The 26,858-nt window shown below is 43.2% G+C and overlaps 1 protein-coding gene across 1 annotated transcript; it reads right to left on the reverse strand.

Moving 5' to 3' along the window:
- NAT10 (N-acetyltransferase 10) lies at positions 1–26,858 on the reverse strand. The gene is made up of 29 exons (XM_081834594.1): positions 26,551–26,858; positions 26,094–26,216; positions 25,901–25,992; positions 25,535–25,706; positions 24,378–24,500; positions 23,433–23,494; positions 22,352–22,466; positions 21,657–21,764; positions 21,005–21,138; positions 20,124–20,217; positions 19,396–19,494; positions 17,471–17,607; positions 16,985–17,109; positions 15,925–16,075; positions 14,975–15,071; positions 14,021–14,137; positions 13,135–13,236; positions 12,949–13,023; positions 12,271–12,387; positions 11,812–11,945; positions 9,959–10,007; positions 8,643–8,739; positions 8,272–8,382; positions 7,485–7,657; positions 6,185–6,304; positions 5,363–5,461; positions 3,849–3,922; positions 2,543–2,626; positions 1–1,334 (listed from the first exon to the last, which is right to left on the reverse strand). Exons 2-29 carry the CDS (start codon positions 26,199–26,201, stop codon positions 1,241–1,243), a joined length of 3,063 nt encoding a protein of 1,020 aa, XP_081690720.1. The 5' UTR covers positions 26,202–26,216; positions 26,551–26,858; the 3' UTR covers positions 1–1,240.

Genomic DNA, 26,858 nt, shown 5'->3' on the forward strand with positions numbered 1-26,858 from the left:
TTAATTCATCTCTTTATTTTGCATATTTCTCTCACTTGCAAGACCTTGCATTTCTGGCGTTTTATTTATTTACATTTTAAATAAGTACTGGGAAGGGAAAAACTATAGAGGCTGTAGTAAGCAGAGGATAGGAGGGCTGCCATGGATATCAGTTAAGCCACACCACAGACCATCACAACTTTTCTTCCCACTTTTGATTTTTTACCATGCTGAGACATTATCCAGCTTATCCTCAGTCATAAGGACCAGAAACATTTTTTTTCTAGAGGGAGGAGAGAGAGAAAGAAGAAAACTGGATGTTCTGGGCAGCATCATACTCTGTTTCAAATAATATCGCTGCAGAAGACACAGTCCTATATTAAGCAACCTACTACATATGTGTTGTTTGAAGACCCAATAAGGTGTCTGTGGTACAAGCTCTTCTTGATGGTCAAGAAATTGAATCCAGATGGATTCAGTCGGTCCCACCCTCCCAAAAAAGGCCCCAGCGCTGGGACCACCCACCCACACTATTGCCACTCCTTAATCAATGCACTGTGGGACATGATATCAAGTAAGAGTACTGAAAAGCAGGGAAGATGCTTTTCAAAGGACAGGATTCCCTGCCACATTCTGTTTTTCTAAATACCAGTAGACGGTCTGACTAGGAGTAACCAGTGTCTAGAATTAACCACAGAACCCAGAGTGAACCCAAAGGTGAAGGCAGTGCTCAGCCTGCTGATTCTTCCCTTTTTATCCAAAAGCATAATTTGCAGCAGACACCTCAATGCAATTCCACCGTTTCAAAATCCCACAGAGTGTTTTTACAAGCTCATTGTACTGACGCTTCTAAAAAAATACCAGCTTTCAATTAAAAATAAAAAAACGCACAGCACTGAGGCCCAGGCCTCTCTCCAAAATTGCTATTAAGGAAACAAATAGTAAAAAGAAGGGAAAGATGTTTATAGGTCTCCGAGGCACACAAAACAGAGGCTTTTTAAGGCTAAACTGTAAAGAGTCATAATTCCTGGTAACAATCCAGTTTACTGCTCTACAGTTCTTTTAGCATAACACAAATGCTGAGCTGGCAGCAATCATATAAAAAAGATCTTCTGAACTGTTTAGCTTCAGGCTGCCCCTATATGAAGGGGAGGAAAAACCTTCATGTCTTCCCACTTCGATGTATGGTTTCTTTGTGGCCTACAGTGATTTGCTTTTCAGGTTCCCACAAAACAAGAGCTCCATGTCCCAGAGTTTGAGATCATTTCTTCCACTTCTGCTTTGGGGTTTTCTTTTTAAATTTCTTCTCCGGTTTTGATCCTATTGCGATTGCTTCTGATTTTCTCTTCTTGTCACTGAGAAAAACATAACACAATGGTCACAAAAATGCTTGTGGGTATTACGCACTTTGAGCTAAAAGAACATAATATAGCTTTGTTTTCTCCCATCTTCTGCAGGAAGATCACCAGGCAGGGGGTGTGAATTCACTTGGGGGTGGTGTGAAAAGTGGTAGTAAGGGAAGGAAAAAAACACTTTCCATCCCTCTAGTAGGTAACCTCTGCTGGATTCCAAGTCATTTCAATAATCAGAATAAATCCTTCTGTTCATGGATGGGCAAATCCAGATGCAACCTCTAGAAAGTGGTCTCTGATTTAAGCAAGTTTGACTATATTTGCTTGTTTGCATAATTTATTCTGCTTATGGCAGACATTGAGATGAGGAAAGAGCTATGCAGGGCACTAAGACCTTGACTTAAGGCTTGAGAGTCTAACCACTTGATGTCATAGACCTTCCCATGTGTTGAGATGCAAAACAGGCATTTTTCAAACACTTTCACTTCTTTAACAACAATATGGCCTAGAAACATTTTTTTCTAAATGCAACTGGAATACACCTATTTCAGTATTCAATAGGCAATACTTATGGCATGGTGAAATACATTAAGCCCTAGTATCATCTCTCCATAATAGAATGTCCATCCCTTCCTTTTCCTTACAGCGTCCTGCACATCCCCCCAGGCTTTGTGAAGGGGCACCTAGCGGGTGGGAGCTTCTGAGTAATGCAGGACAATGCACAGGCAGGAGACAGCATGGGAAGCTTTTCTTCCATGAGCTTCCTTAAATTAACATTTCTTGAGATTGAAAGTTAAATATTTTGGCTTCTGAAGATTTAGGAGTTCATTTATTTTATTTATTGAATTTATATACTGCCCTATACCCAGAGGTCTAATGCAGAGCCAAACTGATCTTCTCCAAAATAAAAAGATTCAAAAACTTGAGGACTGCCTTCTCCACTAAGAAGCTACTCTACTTGGCCCAAGCCATCTTCTAAGCCCCTGCTCTATATTCCATCCTAGCACCTGATGCGACTGGCTTTGTGAAACAGGGCACACAGTGGTGGCCCCAATACTGTGTAGCACCCGTACAAGGGAGACTTTCTTTGATTCCTTCCTCTCGTTCATTAGGAATGGAAGAGAATGTATTGAGATAGAAACTTTTCTCTTCTTCATTTAATCCTTCAGTTTCCCAGTATTGTCAACCCTTTGAGAAGCATGCGTCACTACCTTTTGAGGCTGACAATGGAAGCATTCTGTCCTGCTTTGGTCAACACTTCGTTCCATTCTTCATCATCTCCTCGGATAATGTACCTAAGTGAGAAGAATTGTGTGTTTTTTTTAGATTTAAAATGGAGGACACTTGATCAGAAAATACTGGTATAGTTTGCAGCAATGTTAGTGGTCATGCAGGCATTGGTTAATGACAAGAAAGAGCATGATCAGGCACATTCAGCTGAAAGAGTGTGTGCAAGTCGAAAGTAAAAAATAAAATAAAAAATGGACATCTGAACCCGCCCTTCAAATGCTATCACCATCCAAACAACTACTAAAAACCTCCCATCTTTATTAGTATGGTCGAAGTTAAAATCAGCCCAGAGGAGGTGGCAGGCAGATAGGGCTGAAGGGACCCAATCCTGCTGCCCCTTCCTCTAATCATAGTTTGATACCTAAGTTAGCATTGCATTCACATCTTAGAAGAAACAGAGACTAAGCAATTTGTGAAGAACTTAAGTATTCAGATTGTTTGATCCCTCTATACCTAATGGACCTTAAAAGAAAATTAAAAGGAAGGTCAGATAGGCAAATGTTTTTGGGGTGTTTTCTTAAAAACCTCAGCAGCCTTTGGAGAAGGGATGACAGAAATTAATTTTAGGCTCTTGATATTCAAACCCTGTTAGCAAGACTTTCAGAAACTGACAGCAATCTCATTAAAAAGCCACAAGAGTTACACCACAGCTGGAAGACAATAAAAATTCAGTTGTGTCTTCCTGATGACCTTTTGGGAAGGGAAAAACATTTGGAGAATGCCTGTCCTGGTAAGGGCATCAGTGAGAAAATTCTGGAACTGCAGGCCTGTGACTCAGAAGGCCACATGGGTTTTGGCAAACCTATTTCAAGAGGCCTAAGATCCCATCCACAAGTAAGACAAGATGGCTCCCTGTCACCATCAACTTCCATAAAGAGGTTACAGGGCTTTGAGCATATTCCCCTGTAGCTTGTGGGGAAGTGACCAAGTGACGTTGGGAAAATGGCAAAACCTCTCCTGAACTGCTTCAGACCCATCAGGCTAGCTTTATGGAGTCATTTGGTTCCTAAACAAAGCAATGTGATCCATATTATCATGTCAACATCTGCCTTTGCCAACACAATGGATAGTATGAATAGGTGGCCATTAATACATGAAACCAAAGCAAGACTATATTTTCCCTGTAGCATCCTTTGGCTATTTAGATGACATGGTGAATTAGCTTAGACCCCTTGATTCCTTTCCTGGAGACTGTGGATTTATTTACTGCAAATTACGAGGGCTTACTGTGAAAAGTCCAGATCTTTCAACTTCCCAACATCTTGCTTGTGTTTTTCCTGAAATTCTTTTGCTGCTTCTTCCTGCATTGAAAAAGCATTTTTTTTTAAAAAAAGGATGCTGAATAGGGTTATGAAAAAATATAGAGTTCTGAAGCAAAACACACAACAAAAAAGGCTGACTCTTCTCTGCCCCACAATCCTAGATTTGTAACCTGATACCTTTGGCACCTAGGACAGACTTATCCCATCTGCAAATTCCACAATGGAACCAAATCTAAAAGCTGATCTAATGGCTACAACATCCAGCCCTTTCTTTGTACTTCTGTATTTTTTATATTTTCCCCCAGGTCCTCTCAACTGTGGCTTTGCATAACATACTGCCTGAGGAAGAGTTCCAGAGAACTTTAAAGCTTGCCATTATTTTGTGACATTTTGGGTAGTTCTAATGAAGGCATTGCCCAATGTGACATTTTGGGATTTTAAATGAAGCAGTGATAATTCCAAGGAAGATTGTCTCACCATAATATGATTAACACCAGGTATTGATGTTATGCACCGCCAGTTATAAAAACTGAGATAGGAAAATGTGCAAGCTATTAGCAAGCTTTCTTCAAAAGATAATGCAGTACCTTGGAAGTGAACGGAATCCATTCCTGAAGTCCGTTTGACTTCCAAACCATTCGAAAACCAAAGCACAGCCTCTGATTGGTTGCAGGAAGTTCCTGAAGCCAATCCGAAGGTGCGGAAGCCCCGTCAGACATTTGGCTTCCGAAAGAACGCTCGAAAATCGGAAGAGTAACTTCCAGGTTTCGATCGTTCGGGAGACAAAACGTTTGAGTACTAGACTGTTCAAAAACTAAGGTACGACTGTAGCATACACCACTTTATATTGTAAACTTTCTGTGATCCTTAGATGAAGGGAAGTATAGAAATTTAATAAATAAAAGTAACAGTGCTTGTAAGACCAGACAAAAGTTTCCACTAGTTCACAGATGTGGAACTTGCAGTCCAACAAAACCTAGAGCATGGGTAGGCAAACTAAGGCCCAGGGGCCGGATCAGACCCAATCACCTTCTAAATCCAGCCCGCAGACAGTCCAGGAATCAGCGTGTTTTTACATGAGTAGTATGTGTGCTTTTATTTAAAATGCATCTCTGAGTTATTTCTGGGGCATAGGAATTCGTTCTTTTCCCCAAAAAATATAGTCCAACCCCCCACAAGGTCTGAGGGACAGTAGACCGGCTCCCTGCTGAAAAAGTTTGCTGACCCCTGACCTAGAGGGTCACAGCTACCACCATCCCCAGCAGTCAAAACGGCTGTTTGACCTCAATGTCTAATATTCAACGGTGACTGCTTTTGTACATGGAGGTTTTGTTTAGCTATCAGAGCTCATAGACATTGGCAAAATAATCATCCATAGAAGTGTAGATTAAAGAAATATTGCACTGGCATGAAGGGGTGGTGGTAGAAACCTCTACATACATAGCACTAGTAGAATCTCAATATGAAAACACAAATTACCAAATCCTCATTTAAGGATTTCAGAGTTGGCTCCATTACAACGTCTTTGGTTACTGCCATCTGCTCTTCCACAGCCTTTTCCAGGATAGTGTTGAACAACTAGGAGGGAGAAATTACCATCAGGGTCATCGCTCATTGGTTAAGGATGAAACGCTTGATACATTTGATTGGCGGTACCATTGGTTCCCTAGAAGTTACTAATGATCATCAATCCCTTATATAGTAGAAATACAAGTTTACTTTGCATAACCAACTGGCAAAATTAAATTCTGCTCTGCACCATGTTCAAACAGTACGCAATGGTCAGTCAAGTGCAACTTTTCCCTGACATCATGCACACATCTTGAAATAAGGAGTGAAATGCTCAAGGGAGGGGAGGAGCTGTTTAACACATTCCCTTCCAACCATTGGTCCATTCAAAATCCTCTTCCGTCATAGTGTTTTCACACCTGAAAGAGGTGCGATTTTGAGTAGAAAACCAACAGGAATAGAACGGGTTGAGTAGTCTGTGTGTCCCCCACCCCCACCCCCTGGCACTTTGCTAAATCTTGGCTGCTTCTCATTTATTTAAAAAAGAAAACAAGGGAAATGTACGCACAGCTGAGCATCATACAGAGTTTGAGCCTCAAAAACGTTTACCCACATCTGAAGAACCAACCTAAGAGAGCCTATGATACAAGGGGGAGTTGTTCAAAGCAAAACATATTGAAGTTATTTTTATACAGTTAAGTTCAGATCCTATACTACTGGATCTGGACACCAACTGTATTCCACCATACAGGCAATGCTCCCAAATGCAACACTCACAAAAACCACATTTACCTGAACCACCTTCCGGATAGACCTGTTGAAGAGGCCCATCAACTGGCCACTAGGCAGCTCTATCTCTTTCTCCAACTGATCCATAGATTTGTGCTGCAGGCCAATCCCAAGAAGAAGAGCCTGGAAGAAAAGTGAGTTTCCTGGTTTTGATTCAACAGAAGGGAAACTCTGGCCTTTGTCAGAACCCTATCATGTCATTATTATTTTTGTCCAGCAATTTCCTGTCCTTTCAAAAATTTAGGTGCACAAAACTCAAAGGGCCGCATTACATTTTTATTAGTCCAGGAAGATCACATCACATCAATGGTAGAGTAGCATTTTGCTACCATTTTAACTCCACATCATTTTTAACACATTCCTTGCCAATCCCCTTTTTCTCTCTTTGCAAAGTGAACCACCCAAAAACAAACTGCAAAGTCCCCCAGCAAACCACCACAGACCACATCTTCTCCACTATTAAGTGTGCTCTCTTTCCTCTGCGCACAAAGTACATCACTTATGCTCTCCTCAATATGCAACAACAAAGATCTGCACCCCTTTTCTGTTACTCCCCCATTTTTGTTTTATCAAATGCGAGATCTGCACTATCTACCTATGCCAGATTTTCTCATTTTCTTCCCTTAGCCTTTCCTTTTCCTCTGTTTTGCTCCCGCAACACTTGTCTACTGCCCCTTGCCAAGTTCAGTGGCAACAAAACACAAGGCATTCATTTGCTCCACTAATTTCACACACAGTGTCTCAGATGCAGGTAGGCTACAAAGCATCACTGGCAAACTGTCAGAGGCTTTTAAAAAATGGAATCAATTCCCAATGCCTGCATTACGTTCTGCATTCTTCCACTGACTGTTGATGGCCTGTATGAGCCACAAATGATCCCACAAATAGGTTAGGGAGGTCTTCAGATAAGGGGTGCTGCAATCAACCTGCATGAATAATTTCGAGCAAGTGCCTTAATTCAGTTACTGTTTGATTCAGAAGCTGGGCTCTAAATTAGGGTTCAAGGGCACCTGATGTAGTTCCAAGACAACTGCTTTGTGGATCTTGTCCTGGTGAGTTTCAGGTTAAGTGGACAACTGGAAAACCCAAGCATGCCACTGAGTTCAGGGGCGAAAGGTCAAGGTCACAAAATCTCTCTCTCTCTCTCTCTCTCTCTCTCTCTCTCTCTCTCACACACACACACACACACACACATACACACACACAGAGAGAGAGAGAGAGAGAGAGAGTGTTAGTTCAGAGACTGGCCATCAAATGAGAGGACTTGCATTAACAAGACGCTAGCTAAACACATGATACTTACAGACTGCGTAGCAGAAAGGGTCATATCTCCAAGCTGGTTGAGAAAGTACATCTTAGAGATAGCTGGAATCATGTCCATAATCAAGTGATAGTCCACCATGTTCCTTGAGTACATCTCCAGCCTCTTCAGGTCGTAAGGGATAAAAACAGCTTCTAATTCTTTACGACTGATTGCTTAGCAAACCATGAAATAAATTTTGAGTGGAGTGGCAAGAAGGAAAAAAACAAGACAGAGATAAATTACACTTGCTATCTAGGTGTTAAGAACAGGAAGCAGAGAAGCGTTTGTAAGACGCGGATAGCCCATCTGATGTCTTCCGTAAAAAAATCCCTTTCTCAGCATGGAAATGCAACAAGCTGTCCATCAAGGAAGAAACTGCTCTTGGACCAGAGAAAGCAGAGTACTGTGTATATTTATTGAAGACCTTTTTTATTTTTTAATGTGATGCATGTATTTTTTCTGGGATTTGCTTTAGTACTCTTTAGTTCATGGGTAGGCAAACTAAGGCCCGTGGGCCGGATCCATCCCAATCGCCTTCTAAATCTGGCCTACAGACGGTCCGGGAATCAGCATGTTTTTACATGAGTAGAAAGTGTGCTTTTATTGAAAATGCATCTCTGGGTTATTTGTGGGGAATATGAATTCGTTCTCCCCCCCAAAAAAAAAATAGTCTGGCCCCCCACAAGGTCTGAGGAACAGTGGACTGGCCCCGTGCTGAAAAAGTTTGCTGACCCCTGCTTTAGTTTCACAAATTGCCCTTCAGGGAGCTTTGCAGACATTTACTTACGGGGTTGAGGTGGCTGCTTGACATTCCTGTTTTGCAAAATGTTCAAAGCTAATGAAGGAGAGAAAGTGCTGAACTGATATGACAAAAGGGAGAGAAACCTCCTCCTGAAATCTGCAGGACAAATGGAAACAAAACCTGGTTTACTACTTCATGTATAACTGATCATACTAAAGGCTGATTAACAGTAATTTGCGGTGGGGGATGTGAAACAGTGGGGTTAAAGTCACCACTGCAGCTAAAGTTGATAGCTACTTTTTATGGAAGAGTCTAGAACTCCACTCCCCACCCCATAGGAATGTGGCGGTAAATTTACCATCCAACCCTAAAATGGCAGCTCAAAAAAGCACTGAAACATCATTCCTACTAGTCACCTTTCCAGAAGGCACTTAGCCAGTTCTCCTGCTCACTCTCTTCCTCTTCATTCAAGGTCTTCAGCATGATACATGAATGCTCCCCAGTCAGATCATTCTGGAAAATAAAGGTATTGCTTGTAGCTGCCACATTTTATGAGCTGTTGAGTCTTTTCAACAATAAACAGCAGCAGAAAATAAACAAGTTTATCAGAAAACACAGGAGATAGTCAACAGCAATAACTGCTAATAACTATGGCGAAGTACCGTAGGCTCAGTGCAACCTGGATTCTGCTTTTACAAAAAGGTAGCTTGGGTAATTCAGAACCTAATTACTGTTCCATTTCAGATCACATCAGGTGAATGATGAGGTTCCAAGCCGGAGTTCTTTTCTGGCTCAGATTATCAGAGCTGGAGGAAAACCATAGGATCACAACGCTCACTTCAGACTGGAGGTGAGCATTATAAGTTGCCCAGTTTGGTACAGTAGAAGACTATGGAATTCCAAACTTCAGGGACATTATTGGTGAAAAATGAAAACTTATTAACTATTAGTTCACTGTGTATGTCTGATGACTACGAAGAACTAGTCACTGAAGCGATCAAAAGGAAACCATTTTAAAACTGAACACCTGATTTATGCAAACAAACCCCACCCTAGGCAAACCAATGACACTCACTGGATTTATAGTAAGGCTGTCGACGAATTAAATAATGCCTAGATGACTGTTCAATAAATATACACCAAACATTTTTGTATAGGATAAACTACAGCTTAATAATCAAAAAACTATCACAGAAATAACAGAAATCACTGGGTTAAAGCTGACCAAAAGCCCAGAGGTAGCATTATTATCAGTTTATGATGGGGTGGAAGATTCACAGACTATGAAGGACTTGCTCACAAATTTATAGACAGCTGTTCAAGTTATTATAGCTAGGAAGTGGAAGGGGCAAGGTGGATATAAAATGGAATGGAATGGTATAAAGAGGTGTGAAATGTAGCTATTAATGATAAATTAGCATGTGCTGTTAAGGTAAGATGGGGAATATGCAGGAGAAATGGTTTTGAGGAGATATGGAAGGTGTTTGTGAAATTTGTACTGGAAAGGGGGTTAAACCATCGCAAGAGGTGTTAAAATTTTGGGAGGTTGAATAGTTACAATGGAATGGTCTTGGGGGTGGGGTGCACATTTTTATTCTTTTTTATTTATTATTATTACTTTGTCAAAATAAAAAACAAAATTATAAAAAAGCTATCACATTGCCATAGGGATCATCAGAACCAAAAAACATTCCAGCACTATTGGGGTCTTGGGCAATGAAATGAAACTTACAGGAGTCTGCCTCAGATAAACTGGTACAAATCCAGCTCGTTTCCAAAACCTGGTAGAAGAGAGAAACAAAAACTTACTTACAGCCTGTCAAGAGAATGCTGATCGTATACTGATAGTCTACAAAACACAAAATAACTGCACAATGTGGCTCAATATTATTAATGTTTAGGGCTGAGCCAAAGCTACATACTATTTTCCCCAGGCATTTGTGACCAAAGGACGCCAAGCCTTCCGACTTTTCCCACCACTCCTTGCAACCATCTCCATTTATTTCTTCTTTCTCTTGCCCTCACTCTTAGTTGCTCTCACTGACACCATCAAATGTGGTGCAGTCCATGGCCCTGTGACCTCGCCACATTTCTTGTGATTAATTTAGGAAGGAAGCAGCAACAAAAAGAGGGTGAAAGGGAAAATGGCACTGGAGCAGCAGTGGCCAGTGCCACTGAAAAAGCGAAATATCTGGATAATCTGTGGGTGCAATTCAATATTGTGCCATTCAGTGCAAGCGTTTTTACTTGACAGAAATAATTATCTCCCCTCTGCTCCCCACCACCACCTCATTGCTTGCTGTTCTGGCCCTCCAGAACATGACCCTCCAGAGCAGATTCGGGTGAGGTGCAGGGGGTGCATGGGGGGGTGAAGGGGGGAGCCCTTGCTCTGGCACCGGTTAAATCAAATCAACCCCCCAAAAATTGCCATGAAAAGAAGTTGTTTTGATCTATGCACTGGAGAATAGTTCAGCACAGTCCTAAGTATAGTATACAGGTGTATGGAAGAAGTTAACTGAAGTAACCAGGAACTGCACATTGATGCAGAACAATGTTCTTATACTGCTCCCTTCATGTCAATAGGACTTGGAACCCTAGAATTATAGAGCTGGAAGGGACCCCAAGAGTTGTCTAAGTCCAACTGCCTGCAATTCAGGAATCGCAACTAAAGAACCCCTGAGAGACATGTTCTGCTGTGTGCAAATTTTACCAGATTGTACCTTGAACAATCCAAAACAGGCAAAGCACCCCAAGGTTAAGAAATGCACTTACTCTGAACCACTAAGATTTCATGTTTTGCAAAACACACTGATACCCGACTTCAGTATAGTTGTTAAGAACATAAGAAAAGCCCTGTTGGATCGGGTCAAAGGCTCATCCGGCACCCTCTTCTCCTAGCAGCCAGCCAGATACCTATGGGATACCCCTAAGGAGGACCTGAATGTAGCAAAGCCCTCCCCACTTGTGATCCCCAGCAACTGGTACCCAGAGCTATACTGCCTCCAACAGTGAAAACAGAAAACAGCCCATTGTGGCCAGAAGCCATTGATGGAATCCTGTGTATACCTGGTATCACAACGGCACTGGCATCTCTTAACCTCTCCCAGCAGAGGATAATGTTGGAATCCATGGTTTGAATGCAGCTTTGCAAGTTAGCAATTAGAGTCTCCACAGCGTGGGAAGACAGAGCATGAAAGGAATCTGCCTAGAGATAAGGAGACCCAGCAACAAACTGGTGATTGGCTGAGGTCCCTTATATAGGCATGACCTATAACACTGGTGTGAGTGTTAGTGTGGTGTAGTTAGTGCTGAGGAGTTGCTGAGAGCGAAGAAGTCATGTTGTAAATAGTAACTTGTATATAGACTTGTATGTTTGCTGCTGTAAATAATAAAACAACAAGAATCAAGTTACTAGTGATCTGTTTGGTTCCTGCTCTTCGTCCTGCCTGGGCAATCTCAAGAGTTGCTCAACAATCACTGCCGTACTCTGCTATACTCTGCTAAGCTGTGCAACAGGTGAAAACACTTCAAAGGTTCAGACGGCTTTCAAAGTTTTAACAGATACAAATGCATGCAAATGCTTACTTGAGCAGCCTTGGTGTCAAACCGTAAGACACACCAAGATAGTCCAGATTCTCCGCTTGCCTCTCGCTCAGTTTGAGAAGCAGAGGCGGCAAATCCTTCCGAGGCATCACAGCTTCTTCTAATAAACTGACCGCCTAAAACAAAACAAAAAAACCCCAGAAGATCACTTAGCAAGGAGATGAGTGGCCAAAAACATGTTTTGAAATTTGCTTGTTCGGTGGAAAGCAGTCAAAGAGGTATAAACAAAATGCAATCCCCATGTGGACCTCTTAAAAGCAAATCTCAACAGAAGCCTTTGTAGAATGTCATAGAATCATACAGTTGGAAGGGACTACGAGGGTCATCTAGTCCAGCCCCTTGCAATGCAGGAATCTTTTGCCCAAGGTAGGGCACACACCCACAACCCACAACCTTGAGATTATGAGTCTCATGCTCTACTGGCTGAGCTAGCCTTCCTACCTCACTGCTCACGGTAGCAATTTCTCTTGGCTTCTGAGTCACTTTTTCTTCCAAACAAGGAAACTTGCCTTCATAGTACATCTGCAGCAAACGCAGAGCTCGGCTGCCATAACCCATCTGGGAAGAAAAGGATTTTGAAAGAAAGGATGCACATTCGAGAAGGAGAAAGAAAAAGCTCTTACAACCTGGCTCCTTCAGGAAGCTCAGCATTTCAGACATCAAGCGCATTTCACGTTGGGATGAAGAACATGTGGCCATTCAGATGTTCATAGAGTACAATTTCGATCATCCCTAACCATTGGGCCATGCTGGCAGGGGCTGGAGTCTAACACCATCTGGAGGACCACAGATTCCTCCTCCCTGATTTACATGACCAGGTCAGCATCACTCTGCAACCACAGATGATTATTAGTTATAAAAAGTTGCCAACACACACAGACACCAGAATACACATTTCATACATATTGTTTTTTCTTTAAATTTATATCCTGCCCAAAGAAGGCAGGGCAGTGGGAGACATAAGGCCCAAACTAATGGGTCTTAAGGAAGCAGTTTGCTAAAAACCCTGCTTTTTCCAACCTCTAGGCTTCTGAAGCAGGAAAAGAATAAGATCCCCCCAAAAATGGCATTTGCAGGATGTTTTTCAAATGCTAGCAACAGAAGAATAAATTCCATTACCCCTTGATAATCAGGATGGACTGCAATGCGAACAACTCTCCCACCAGACAGACTACCAAAGTCAGGATCTTGGAACTAGAAATAAAAAATTCAGAATAAATGAAGCAATCACCAAACGGAATTGAAGAATAAGAATACAGGAAAGTGCAAAACGCCTGAGATGCAACTGAGAAGCTGATCAGTTACCTGCTCTGAGATGCTCCATGGAATGAGATCTCCCGATGCTTTCTTCCCCCTAGACAGACTGTTCATAATAGACTGACGGGCGATCTCTCCCTCCAAACATACCTGCCAAAAGTGGGGAGAATAAAGGAGACATGGGATTTAGTGCTCAACTAAAGCACCGTACAAACAGACTAGGGCAATTAATCCATAAATGGTTGTCTTATACATGGGGGGGGGGGGGATACAGTAATTTCCCCTAGGAGTCAATGATGAAAAGTTTAACTCTCTGATGTAGGATCTGCAGCCTTTATCAGATACCCAATTTTCCACAGCTTGCTTTCTGGGCAAATTAATCAGAGCTCTTTAAACAAAAAAGGCTTCGGGTTGGATCCAGTCTAAGCAATCTAAACACTCACCCTGATGTTGATGAGAGAGCTTAGAAGGGTGTGCAGTTGCCCCTCTGCTGCCCATGAAGAGGAGTGCGGCTGATTGGGAGACTCCACCAAGGCAGAGACTCCACACTTCACCCTGGGGGACAGGAAGGTACCACCGGCAATTCTTCAACCAGAGCTAGCCAGCAGAAAGCACCCAAATGGGGTGTTTGGGACAGGACCATCAAACTCTTTGAGTTCCCAAAGGGATCCAATTCTTTTGTCTCTCAGCTGCACCAGCTTGGAGGTGGCACAACAAAAAGGAAACTGCTCCTCGCCCACGCAGACACAATACTGCCCTAGGCAACACAAGCAGCAGGACTTGTGATGCAGCTGTCAATCTGGCCCTCCACTCTGCCCTGCTGGTCCCCGGCTGGGGTTAGGGTTGCTCTGTTAGTTCCATTTACAGCAAGTCCCATTGATTAAAATAGCGAAGCCAATTTAGTCTGCGCCCAGCCCTCTGTGCCCTCTCTTACCTGAACGACAGCAAGCACTTCTGGCAAAGAATTCTGGGTAGGTGCAACAGGTGGCAGAAGGCAGAAGAGGTGATGGGCAGGAGCATCTGAAAGCATCTGGAGGTCATTGGGAGAGTTCTGGAAAGACAACCGTTGAGTCACAGAATTAGTTCTCCAAACATGTCCAACCATCTCGTCCTCTGTCATCCCCTTCTCCTTGTGCCCTCCATCTTTCCCAGCATCAGGGTCTTTTCCAGGGAGTCTTCTCTTCTCATGAGGTGGCCGAAGTATTGGAGCCTCAGCTTCACAATCTGTCCTTCCAGTGAGCACTCAGAACTGATTTCCTTAAGAATGGATAGGTTTGATCTTCTTGCAGTCCACGGGACTCTCAAGAGTCTCCTCCAGCACCATAATTCAAAAGCATCAATTCTTCGGCAATTAGCCTTCTTTATGGTCCAGCTCTCACTTCCATACATCACTACTGGGAAAACCATGGCTTTAACTATACGGACCTTTGTTGGCAAGGTGATGTCTCTGCTTTTTAAGATGCTGTCTAGGTTAGGGTCATTTTGATACAGCAGAGTGTATATAGTATATAAGAGTGTATATAATAATAGATTTTCTTTTCTTCCATCCAACTGCAAATACTGATCTTGCTCCAACCAGCAGGAGCTTCTCAAGTGGCATTCAGCTGAGGGATCACTCCTGTTGGCAGGGCAGCGGGGGTGACTTTTGCCATGTCTCTCCTTACGCCAGCCCCCAACACTCCCCTCTCTCACTGTTGTGAAGGGTTGCAAGTCTGCCCAGAACAGTGACAGAGATGGCCCGAAGGAAAGAGGGGAACTGAAGGAATCAGAAAGAAAAAGAACCATGGGAAAAAGCACTTATGATTTTTGTCCAACCACAGCTCAGCAAGGAAGGTCAAAGGTCCCCCAATCTCCAGCCGAAGCTGGCAACAGGAACAGTGCCACCAACCTTGTAGTGAGAAGCCACGTACAGCGCCATCAGCCTCTGAAGAAAAGTCTCTGATGCTCGGTGATAGCAGAAGAGGGTGTCCCTGTTCACGTAGTATCTGAGTGCCATGGGTTAAGGACCATCTCACCTGTGTCTCACTCTAGTAGTTTGGATTTGATATCCCGCCTTTCACTCCCTTTAAGGAGTCTCAAAGCGGCTCACAATCTCCTTTCCCTTCCTCCCCCACAACAAACACTCTGTGAGGTGAGTGGGGCTGAGAGACTTCAAAGAAGTGTGACTGGCCCAAGGTCACCCAGCAGCTGCATGTGGAGGAGCGGGGACGCGAACCCAGTTCCCCAGATTACGAGACTACCGCTCTTAACCACTACACCACACTGGCTCTAGGAAGGACCTGGGAAGGGAGTAATTTCCTGGGAACACTATGCAGCAGGAGGAGAGAGAGGATCATTCCATCTGGCAAGCTGAAAGGTTTGCCCTGGTGTAACGATCAACAGAGCTTGATACTGAATTCCTGTCAATTTTCCATCTCTCTTACTCCCTGTGGGTCATTCTGCCCGGACGCTGAGGTCCAGTGCCGAGGGCCTTCTGGCAGTTCCCTCATTGCGAGAAGCAAAGCTACAGGGAACCAGGCAGAGGGCCTTCTCGGTAGTGGCGCCCGCCCTGTGGAACACCCTTCCAGCAGATGTCAAAGTGATAAACAACTACCTGACATTCAGAAGACATCTTAAGGCAGCCCTGTTCAGGGAAGTTTTTAACGTGTAATATTTTACTGTATTTTTTGTTTTTATGTAAGCCGCCCAGAGTGGCTGGGGAGGCCCAGCCAGATGGGCGGGGTATAAATAATAAATTATTATTATTATTATTATTATTATTATTATTATTATTATTATTATTATTATTATTATAAAGGCCACACACGGCATGAGAATAATCTCCAGCAGCAAGGATACAGGTCACAGGTTTCGGGCAGTGGGCAGCCAGATATAATCCTTGTGATGTTGAGGCAATCCAAACACAGCAAGTCGTTCAGCCACTTTTCGACTGGATCTCCCGGGGCATACCTAATGGATTCCTGGAGGGAAACTTCATGCAGTGAGCGAGCTGGAGAGAGAGAAGACACAAAAGGGCAAAAGTGAAAAATTTAAGTCCATGGCCAATTCAGATCCATAAAAAAACCAAAACAAAGGAGATAGGGAAGAACAAAACTCTTACACCCCAGTGTTTCCTAAACTGGTGCCTTCCATTTGGAGGGCAACAGGTTGGGGAAAGCTGCCTTAGCTGATTGTCCAAAGAATTATTTCTACTTATATACCTTTTACACTACTTACTGAAATAAAAACTGCTAAGTGGTTTATGTTTACATAAAAAACAACAGAGAACAATATTCAATCAAATTTCCTAATACCTAAAATGTGATATAAACACAGAACTGTATGTCACAAAGAAAACTGAGCAGTGTACAAAACAAATTTAAAAATTAAGGGTTGAGTCCAGAAATTAACCACCCTCGGCTCCACAAGCCCCAAATGGGAAGTGTTTTCACATTAAACTCCCAAGAATGCGTCAGCAGGTTGTGTCCTCCTCACAAGCCCTGAAAGCTCTCAATGCTGCCCAATTACAGCGTCTCACACTGCCGCACTGTCAGCCCTCCATGTTAGGTAGATGATGCTTGGAACCTACTGTTTGGTCCACTGCCTGGAGACAAAACAAGTACGCAGCCTGTCAGGAAAAGCTGGTCCATAACCCAGGCACTAAACATGAGCTAAAAGCCAAGAAGTCGTCTTGGATTTTCTCAATTCAGTGCTACACTTTCAGGTCCAAGACACCTAATGATGACAGCAGCTCAAAGCTCTTGCATCCATTTCCTGCAGTTCTTGGGGGGGGCGGGATTTCTCCTGTGTCAAGAGCCACTCTTTGGCACATATCTGAGAAATGTAGATGCTGTACTTCCGCAGTGTGGATGTCACATTATGCAGCCTGGGGTTTCTCAGCTCTGTGGAACAACTATACCTGAGGACAGTTTCAGTGTTGTCGTCGCCTTGTTCTCTGCTGTCATACTGGCCTGTGCTTGTGCACTCTGTTGCCGTAACTGCTGGATCAGCTTCAGGGAGAGAGAACGGCCAGTACCCTCATACCTATTAAGAACAAACAGACAAAGCAGTCGAGTGAAAAGAGAGAGAGACAAATCCCAGCACTCTGTGAAATCAAGCAACTGGAAACCTGCGTGTGAATCAGAAAGCTACTTTTCCCAAAGTGCTTTTATAATCAATCACAGGGAACCCTGGAAATTTTAGCTGGGGGGGATATAGGGATTGCCTAACAATTTCCAGCAGCACCTTTAACAAACTACAGCTCTCAGAATTCTTTGGGGGAAGCCAAGACTGTTTAAAGTGGTGTCATGGTGCTTTCAGTGTATGGTGTGGGAGCAGCCCTGCTAAGAGTCACAGAAACCCTTAGAGCAGATTTAAGGCAAGTGAGCTAGAATGAAGAACTTACCCATTGATTGTAGAAGCCATGAAGACCAGGTAAGGGCCTAACAGGTTTTTCACCAGTGGGAGTGGGATAGCAGCAGCTTCATCAATCACCACCAGCTCAGCTTGCCCCAGTTTCACAGCATCAGCAGGGTGGATATACTTGCCAAGAAATGAGAGAAAAAAAATGATTATTATTATTATTATTATTATTATTACTACTACTACTATTTCTAAGTAAATGACCATTCTCTGCTGAGCGTTCAACCAATCAAAAAGGAATCCACAACAAATATAAATTATTTCTTTAACTCACACTTAGCTCCAGAACTGCCCTCCAGAATTCTGGAATTGGCCTCCACAGTCACTTACAGACACACTGTTAAGACCATACTCATGGAAGACAATCTTACTTGGCTGCAAGTGATCACCAAAGAAGACTTAGCTCCATTTGAAGATCAATCACCTAGTTTTCCTTAAGATTTTTGATGTTGTTTATTAATGCAATATAATTCCACAGAGCAGGAAAAAGATTTAAAGGGGGACTTTGAGCTAACAGAAACGGACAATGCCTTTTGAATATGAGCACAGTCTAATTGTGAGGAAGTATAAGCAGATGTTCTAAGCAACATATGAAAGACTTCACAATTAAACTTACATCACCTGGACACCTGAGCTAGAATACTTTAGAGGGAGAGAGGGAGAGAGAGGCAGAAAGAGAGCCCAGTGTATGTGCAAGGACTAAACGTCCCAGGTACAGATCTTGCCTATGCTGCAAAACTAACCAAGTAGCTTCACGGAAGTGTAGCATAGTGTATCTATGTTGCACATTATTATTTCCTGCACCCTGCTGTTCTTCACGGGATGCAGGTCGCGCTGTGGGTTAAACCACAGAGCCTAGGACTTGCCGATCAGAAGGTTGGCGGTTCGAATCCCCGCAACGGGGTGAGTTCCCATTGCTCGGTCCCTGCTCCTGCCAACCTAGCAGTTCAGAAGCACGTCAAAGTGCAAGTAGATACATAGGTACCGCTCTGGCGGGAAGGTAAATGGCGTTTCCATGTGCTGCTCTGGTTCACCAGAAGCGGCTTAGTCATGCTGGCCACATGACACAGAAGCTGGCTCCCTCGGCCAATAAAGTGAGATGAGCGCCACAACCCCAGAGTCGTTCACGACTGGACCTAATGGTCAGGGGTCCCTTTACCTTTACCTTACTGTTCTTCACACAGATAAGCAAGTATTTTAGCACCAAGGACCACAGTGGAAATTGTGGCCACCTTTGCAAAGAAAAAGAAAAAAGATGTGCCCTTCTGCCTAGACCATCAGGTCACATGCAAAATTGAGTGTGAGTAGATGTAGTGTAGTGGTTAAAAGAGTTGTTCTTGGACCTGGGAGACCAGGGTTCAAATCCCCCCACAGCCATGAAGCTCACCTTTGGCCAGTCACTGCCTCTCAGACTAACCTACCTCACAAGGTTGCTGTGGGGATTAAATGAGGGAGAGAGCAGCCTTCTGGAGGCCACAGGCCAGTGCTGGGCAGAGCTATTAATGCACAGTTTCCTTGTTTCTATACTTTCCTATCCAGGGAAGCAATAGGCTTTATCGGAGCTCAGGGACACATTTCAGCTAAGCAAAAACACTAAGCACAGTGCAAAGCAGGGGCAGTGAGGAGTGGGGCTTGAGGAGAATTCCAAGGGCCAGAAAGAGGGGTCGTGGCGCCACATCCAACCCCTAGGCCCGAGGGCCTGGCATTGGGTGCCGCACAATACATCATGTCTTCTGAAAACACGGTGCTGAAGACTCACTTTGGTAAACCAGTCTGACTAGGAGTTCAGCAGCCTTGTCTAGCTTTTGCAAAGAAGTTATAACATTTGAAGAGTGCCAGGACCAAGTAATTGTGTCTACACATGCCTGAAGGAAAACCCAAGAAAGCTTCTGTCAAAGATAAATCTACCTGGATAGTCTGCCTATGCTCTTTGAACACATTCACTCTGACGACTGCTTTGCTAAATTCAGGGTTGAGAGACTGAATGATCTCATAATCCAAGTGTTCCTGAAAACGACAGACATAAACCACATTAGAAACACCAAAGAAAATACAACCTAGCTTGTACAAAAAAAACCAACCCTTCAGAGCTAGTTTGGTTTCAAAGGTCATCTGAAGCTATAATTATCTAAAATTGTTCCACATATTTGGTAACCCCATGCTTTGTAAAAAAAAAACCCACAAAAACATTATTCCACCAGGCCCTTAGTGCGTAAGAATTTCCCCCCTACCCACTGATGGTTCTGTTGTTGTTTTATTCCATTGATTGCATAATTTGACATTTTCAGTATGGCTTTGACTGTTATTATTGCAATTTGTATTATCAGCCACGCTTGCAACCCACTGGAAGGAAGGGCAGGATATAAGCCTATGGGAAATAAATACAAAAATAAGGAACTGAATCTAGAAAAACATGACCAGAACACCACTAATGGAACAGGTTTCTTGTATTCCCATTGCTGCTGCAGAAATCTGCACAGCCTAAAAGCAGCTCCTGAGAGTCACAGAACTCTCTGGAATTGTGTGGGTTATACACAGGCGTTTGTAAGGGGCAGGGGGAAGAAATTCAGGAGGATAACCATGTGCAATGTACACAAAGGCACTCTGTAGAACCAGTCAATATCTGCTCATATTACCTGATACTGCAGAGCATCAAAGCCTTTAAATACAAATTCAAACAGGGTGTGAAGGTTATCTGGGCTGGGAGATGTGACAAAAATGTTGGAATAGCTGCAAAAAGAAAGAAAAAGAAAAAGATGACAGAAATGAACTTTACAATCTTTTCTTATTATTGAAACAGTAATATAAATAATTCAGCACGTTGTAAAAGCGGCAAAATAATTTATCAGCTTTTTAAAAGAAATACTGTTATAACATGTCCCAGCTTTTAGAGAAACTGGAACTGAAGATGGTTTAAAGCAGAGTTTACAAAACAATACAAAAACCTGATGTAAGAAAAATGCTCCCCTATTGCATGCACATGTGCTGCAGAACCAAGTACTGAAGTACTCCTACAGTAGTCTTTGGTCATGTTTTCACTGGAGTGGTAAATCTCTGTACTGTGGCACTTCAGAGCTACAGCAAATTTTAAACAAGTGAAGAGCTACATTTTCAGCCATGTCCAGACTCAAAAGAGAATGTGGATTTAACATCACCTGGAGCCTCTTGAGGGAAGAACAAATTTTTACATCAGTTATTTTGCAGTGTTTTTTAAATTGTTGCCTCTGGGCTGAGAGCACAGCATATTTGAAATCATTTCTGATTTCAGCCTTAACTAAGTAAATCATTGGTTTGACACCAATTCTATAGCTAAATGTGGCAAAAGTGAGCATAAGGACCATTTTGATTTTTATTTATGGCTCATAACTTGGCAGCAGGGGGCAATTACCTATGTATATTCATTATTACTGACTCAGTTCTTTTCAGGCTTATGTGGAGAGTCCAGTTATCAAAAAATACCTTCATGTTTTACCTTTTAAACACACAGCCATTCTTAAAACACCCCAGAGCAACTTACCCAAAAGCCACTGCTCCAGCTATGGCCAACCCCAAGGCAGCTGATTTACCACGACCTCGGGCGGCTGTTAAAGCCACGGTGCTTCTCAGCGTCTTCTCAGAAATGGCTTCAATGAACTTCAAAACAGCTTTGGCCTAGCAACAAGAAAGCATATTAAAACAGTTTTGGCCAGAAAACCAGTTTGACCACAAAACTAGAGAGCTGCAAGCAATAGCATATGCTAGTAAAATTTCAAGTTCATTCACTTATTCATTCAGTAATATTTCTTACACATACTTATACAGTTATAAAAAAAGAGCAGACAAGTAAAAATAATTCCAAATGGAAGCTGCATGGCATGGGTTAAACAAAAAAGTAGAAATTGGTCCAATAAAGTAGCTTAACTATCTAAGGGTCTTTGGCACACAGAAGCTGAATAATGACGATGCAAAACGTACTTCTGTATTAATATCAGACACCAATTTCATGCATAAAACCCCATCTGCTGAGAGCAGGAGGAGATTCTCCAGCAGCTGGCAATATCTTTCATTCCCCCTCGTATCCTGGCTCCTCTCACTATCCTGAGCTTCACCAAGCTTCATGAAGAGGGCACATGGGGGTGAGGGGCTCAAATAACTGCATCACCTGATTCCTGTTTCAATGCAATACTTGCCTGATCCAGGGTTTTACAACCATCCACGAGCACTCCTACGGGCTGGGTGTCCTGGAGGCTCTCCTTTAGTTCCTTCAGCTCCATGTCCTGAGGACTCAGACTATCCTCCTGTAAGCAAGAGAAGTGACACCTAAATCAGAAAAGACTGCTACCTTGAATGCAAAGAGACACTACAATCCACAAGTAGCTCGCCTGCACAAATTTGTTTTGATGGGGAAATGAGCATCCTACTGCTCATTAACCAAACCTGGTGGATTGTCCCTCAAAGAGATACAACTCAGAGCACCTGCAAGTGTGCAAATTAGCTGCATAGGAGCATTCTGACTTTGAATATATATGAAGAGATGAAGGCAAGTGGGTTGGGGCGGGGAACCCTCCAACACTGCACTCCTTTTCCAAGGCCTGTTTGTTATTGTTATCAGGACCTGCTGCTCCAAGCACAACTCCAAAAACTTTATTTGTAATTCTGGAAATACAGCTTTTAAGCCCTGTGCCTTTGGAGCAAGAAGCAACAGAGGGCTCTCCTGTCGGAAAACAAGAGGAAACAAAATAGAACCTTTCGCCAAGTCCTAAAAATCATGCATTTATTTTAGCAAGCGCCTAAAAGAAGTTGAAAAGGCAAGTCCTGTTATTCCAAACTAAACATCCGAAAATCTGAAGTTAAAATCTGAATTATATGAATTCAAACTACTTACCTGAGACCGGGGTGGAATAGCAGCAATGTCCGCTACATGGGTAGAGATTGGGAGGATGTTAAGCTGATCGTCAACCACCATGCAGGTTTTGCAAGATGCCAAAGAAAGAATGAACCTGTGCGATGAGACAGAGGATACAGCACCATTGTCACTGTTGTACTTGACTGGTTCTTCACCTGCAAAATGATTCCTCGAGCTACAGCTCGTGTACATGGATGGATTAGGTGATCCAAGAATAGTGTTTCCGGATGGCACATCAAGCCAGATAGCATAGACTGCTTCTGTATAGTAGCTCCCTTCAGCATTAATACAGTGCTAACACACAGGCCCTGACAACTTCACAGCATAGCTTAGGGAAGAGTCAGCCTTGGGACTCAAAGCCACATTTCCAACAGGCAACAAAACACTTTGTTCAACAGCATTTCACTTCCTGCACAGGTAAGTTTCCAAAAAACAAATGTGGGGGTTGGCAGAGCATTTGTTGGGAAATTTCAAAGTGAATCTACATAGCAGAAATCATGGACATCCCAACATTTTGTTATTGTAAATTAGACCTTGTTTAATTTAGTCTGAGCACAGCCACCCTACACAACAGGTGTGGGGAACCTGTGGCCCTCCATGTATTATTGGACCACAACTCCCATGTTCACTGGCCTTGCTGGCAAGGGCTGATGGGAATTGGAGTCCAAAGGTATCTCGTGAGCCAGGAGTTCCTCACTCTTGCTGTGCATTTTCCTACTAGTCAAGACTGTATACAGCTTCATGAATGATCTCTTGGACACAAGGTAATAATAATGAATGCAATTGGGTTGGGGGGAATTCACATTTAAAGTTACAAACATGCACTTAGAATCATACAGACTTCTGAAATGATAAGACAAATCTAAGCAACAGGGCTAGAGCTTCTAAGATTCACCACCCCATTATACTTAAATTGAACATAATAGTCCTTAAAACTTCCACTAGAGGGCAACAAGTACTTGGGCCAACATGGAATCCCTTCTAATCCAAGGCTCAACAAACACACTTTTCCCTTCCAAGGGTTGCTAGTATTTGTGCTCAAAATAGTTCAGCAGCCTACCTTTCATTGAATCGGCCGACCACATCCTGATGTGCTTCTGTCCGGTAGCGAGAGTGTACATCCTGAGGAGAAGAAATGTTGTTTGTACGAAGCCTGAAAGAAGCCTTGACCCTAACAATTTCAATGAAGTACAGGCACAGAACAGCCAAATATTCCACTGTCTCAGTTAGACTGTGCTCCTTTCCAATGCCCACATTTTACTGACTGCTCTTTAAAAGGTTCTCAAGTTTACCTCTCTAATTCCCAAGCAAAGGCCCAAGTAGAGATGGACACTGGCCCTCATTAGCACATAGCCCTCAGCCAGACCAGTCTATGGCTTAGGGTGCATGAGCAAGTGTGCTGCCTGCTATTGTGTGACTGAGTAGGCCAGCCTACTTTTCTGTCAGGATGCTTGCACTTCCAGCACCTGCATGTCTAGAAATTCTGCATCTAAAGCTTTCCCCATAACTGCATCTCCACACCGAGAAAAACTCCACATGCTTGCCGCTTTCTTAGCAGCTAAGTGCAGAAATAAACAAACAGCTTTAATGACTCTGATACGCATGTTCAGAAAGGACACTCATTGCATCCAATATGTGGTATGTTTCACCACATATTTCTCAGCACTACAAAACAGGTGGCAGCACTGAAAAGCTCCTTTTAAGCTGGCATTATCTCAAGCCCCTAGTCCAGCTGTACATATCAAATGGAACACAAGAGAACACGCCTGTACTACTTTCCCATGCAGTCCAGCACTGTCTGCTCTGATTGGCAGTGCCTCTCTGGGCCCTCAATATTTCCAGTTACATGCAACCTCATCTGTTTCTAACTGGAGGTGCCAGGAATCAAACAAGGGACCTGCTGTATGCACCGCATGGGTCCTACCACTGAGTCATGGTCCCGAATAGGAGAGCTGGCCAATTTTCTGTTAAGCGCAGATAAAAACATCTCAGGAGGCATACATACCATGGTCATGGTGTAGAGCTGCTTCAGGGAGTTCATTGTTCTCAGAAGAATTGCCACGATGCCGCCGCCTTCCACGGTTTCAACTGTACGAGCCAGCAAATTGGGCGTCAAAGCTTCAAAGTCCTGGAAAAGATTGTGCCAAAAATTAACGCACCGTCTTCAGTAATGTGCCCACAACAAATCTGCAGTGCCAAGAATGGACGTGCTAGATGGAACAGTAAACTTGGGAAGGGGCCTTACAGCGGTCAGGCCACTGATCTATTTTGCTCAATACTGTCAAGAGTGACTGGCAGCAACCCTTCAGGATTTCAGACATGGGTCTCTCCGAGCCCTGCTTAGGGATGCCAGAGACTGAACCCAGGACCTTTGAGATGCAAAGCACACACTCTTCCACTGTGATACTTAGCCTCTCCCAACCCTTGAGCACTTTGAACCAATGCAGGCTTGAATGCCTTCTTCTCCCCACAGGACAATGTACCCTTAAAAGCCTTTGCAGATTTGTGTGCTTTTTTATTTTAGGGGGCTGGTGGAATAATTGAGTTGTAATACAGAAGGAAGCAGAATGTTCCTTAAGTTTATCTATTGGGAGTTGTTTATCGAAAGGCATGACCGGTATGGACTTTCATTATTCTTGTACAAATGGAGTCAGGCAACAATCTGCAACATGATGGTCCAGTTTAGATGGATCATATCTTAATAAGCAGAGATAGACGCAAGACTTTTGCTCACACATGCGGTCCCTTCTCCCTTGTGGTGTATCTGAATCGAGGTCTGCAATTAATCATAGTTTCTTTTTTAGCTGAACCTGGAACTTCAAAGCACGATTTAAGATGAAGGCTTGTTCTGGAGCTGGTAACCAGTTTCATGGTTCACCCAAAATGAGAAACTATGGTTAATTGGAGACTTCTGTGTTCAGCTGAGATATTATCCTGAGCATGGCTTCTATTTCACGGAAGTATCCAATGTCATTTTATTTTTTTATTTTTTTTAGTAATGCAATGTGGAAAATATGTTTGGTACAATTTTGCACTCAAGAGTAAAGATATCTGCTACAGGGAACATTATGGATAGTGCAGATGAAGACTAGAGTTAAGGAGCAAGTAGATTGCTCAAGTAACTTGAAGAAAATGACTCTCCTATATTGAACATCTTCCTACCTGGAGGACGCACATGCCGAAAGTATTTCCAAGAATTTTGTGTGTCTCGTTGTAGTAACAGTACCGAATGTTTGTGGCTGCTATGAACAACTCAAATGGGTCATCTTGTTTCAGATCTAACATTCCAGTTTTAATCTTCTTCTGCAACTGCCTCATTCGTTTTTTACGGTGGCTGGAGACAAGATACAGGAAATTAAATTGGAAGTCCTCACTGAGGAAATTATCACATACTCAAATATGCAATTCTCTCTGTGTTAACTCAGAATAAAGTCCCACCAGGTTCAAGGATTTAATACTTTAGAGCCTCACCACATAGTTGCAATTTTTTTTTAAAAAAAGAAAGAAAAGTCATACAAATGTTTTTACCTGCTGAAGCCAAGCTCTTTCTTATAACACCATAATACTGATGGTCTAGCCTTTACAGCTGCTTTAGACAACATATGATGAAGTATGACTACCTGTAAGGCAATAAAACCTATCATTACCTCCAAACAAAGACAACAGCACCCGGATGAAGGTTATATACATTAGAGAAAAGAAGTCACGGGCTGCACTTCACCTGATCTTTGCTACGATCCCCTACGACAACAAAAAGTGTCCTGTGCCGTGCAGCTACTCCATTCTCGATCAGTATCCGGATGCGATTGTCCACTTTCTTGCGCTGCATTTTCAGCTAGAGATCCTGTAAATTTTTTAAGAGATATTGTAGCGATTCAGTGCAGGGTGGCTTCAGTTTTCACGGAGACAGCAGTCTGGGGGTGGGGGGAATAGCAAATACCATCCATCCCAAGATTGCATTTTTCATCCTAAGCATAAGAACACCAATCCTCCAGCACCTCTGACACGTCTCCCCACCTCAACTCGTCACCCTAACCCCTAAAATAAAAATCCCCAAATGTTGTAACCTTTTCTCACAGAGGAGTTTCCCCACCCGCTGCTCATTCCGATTGCCCAGTCAATTATTATTATTATGATTACTGCCCTTTTCGGGACCGTCTTGCTGCTCTCAACAATACCTTGGGTACACAAACTTGGAATCGACACGTGCAAACAAGGGAGAGGCCTCCAAACCCAGCCGCTGACTCGGAAACTGTTTCCTTGCCTTTTCTGCTTCCTTCCTTACAGAAACCAGCTCTATAAGCCAAGAGGACCCTGGTGCCTTTAAACTCTGGTGCCAGCTTCCCACGTGCAGGGGGGGGGGACCCACATGGGCTGCGCAGCAGAGAGGAAGGACCCGGGCTGCTGACTCAGGCACAGCCTGCAAGGATGCCCTTCCGGAAAGAGGCGGCGCTGGGGCCGCCAGGCGCAACACGGCCGGCAAGGG

This window comes from Podarcis erhardii (assembly GCF_964252035.2).
Source record: "Podarcis erhardii genome assembly, chromosome: 1".
Taxonomy (NCBI): Eukaryota; Metazoa; Chordata; class Lepidosauria; order Squamata; family Lacertidae; genus Podarcis; species Podarcis erhardii.

What these genes read in the sequence shown, in the direction of transcription:
- NAT10 (XM_081834594.1), bottom strand. Translation starts at nt 26,201, where the DNA reads ATGCAGCGCAAGAAAGTGGACAATCGCATCCGGATACTGATCGAGAAT. An exon ending in ACGTGGCTTCTCACTACAAG is followed by an intron (nt 14,138 to 14,974) that starts GTTGGTGGCACT and finishes TTGTCTTTCCAG; the next exon opens with AACTCTCCCAATGACCTCCA. An exon ending in AAGTGCTTGCTGTCGTTCAG is followed by an intron (nt 13,237 to 14,020) that starts GTAAGAGAGGGC and finishes CACTTTTGGCAG; the next exon opens with GTATGTTTGGAGGGAGAGAT.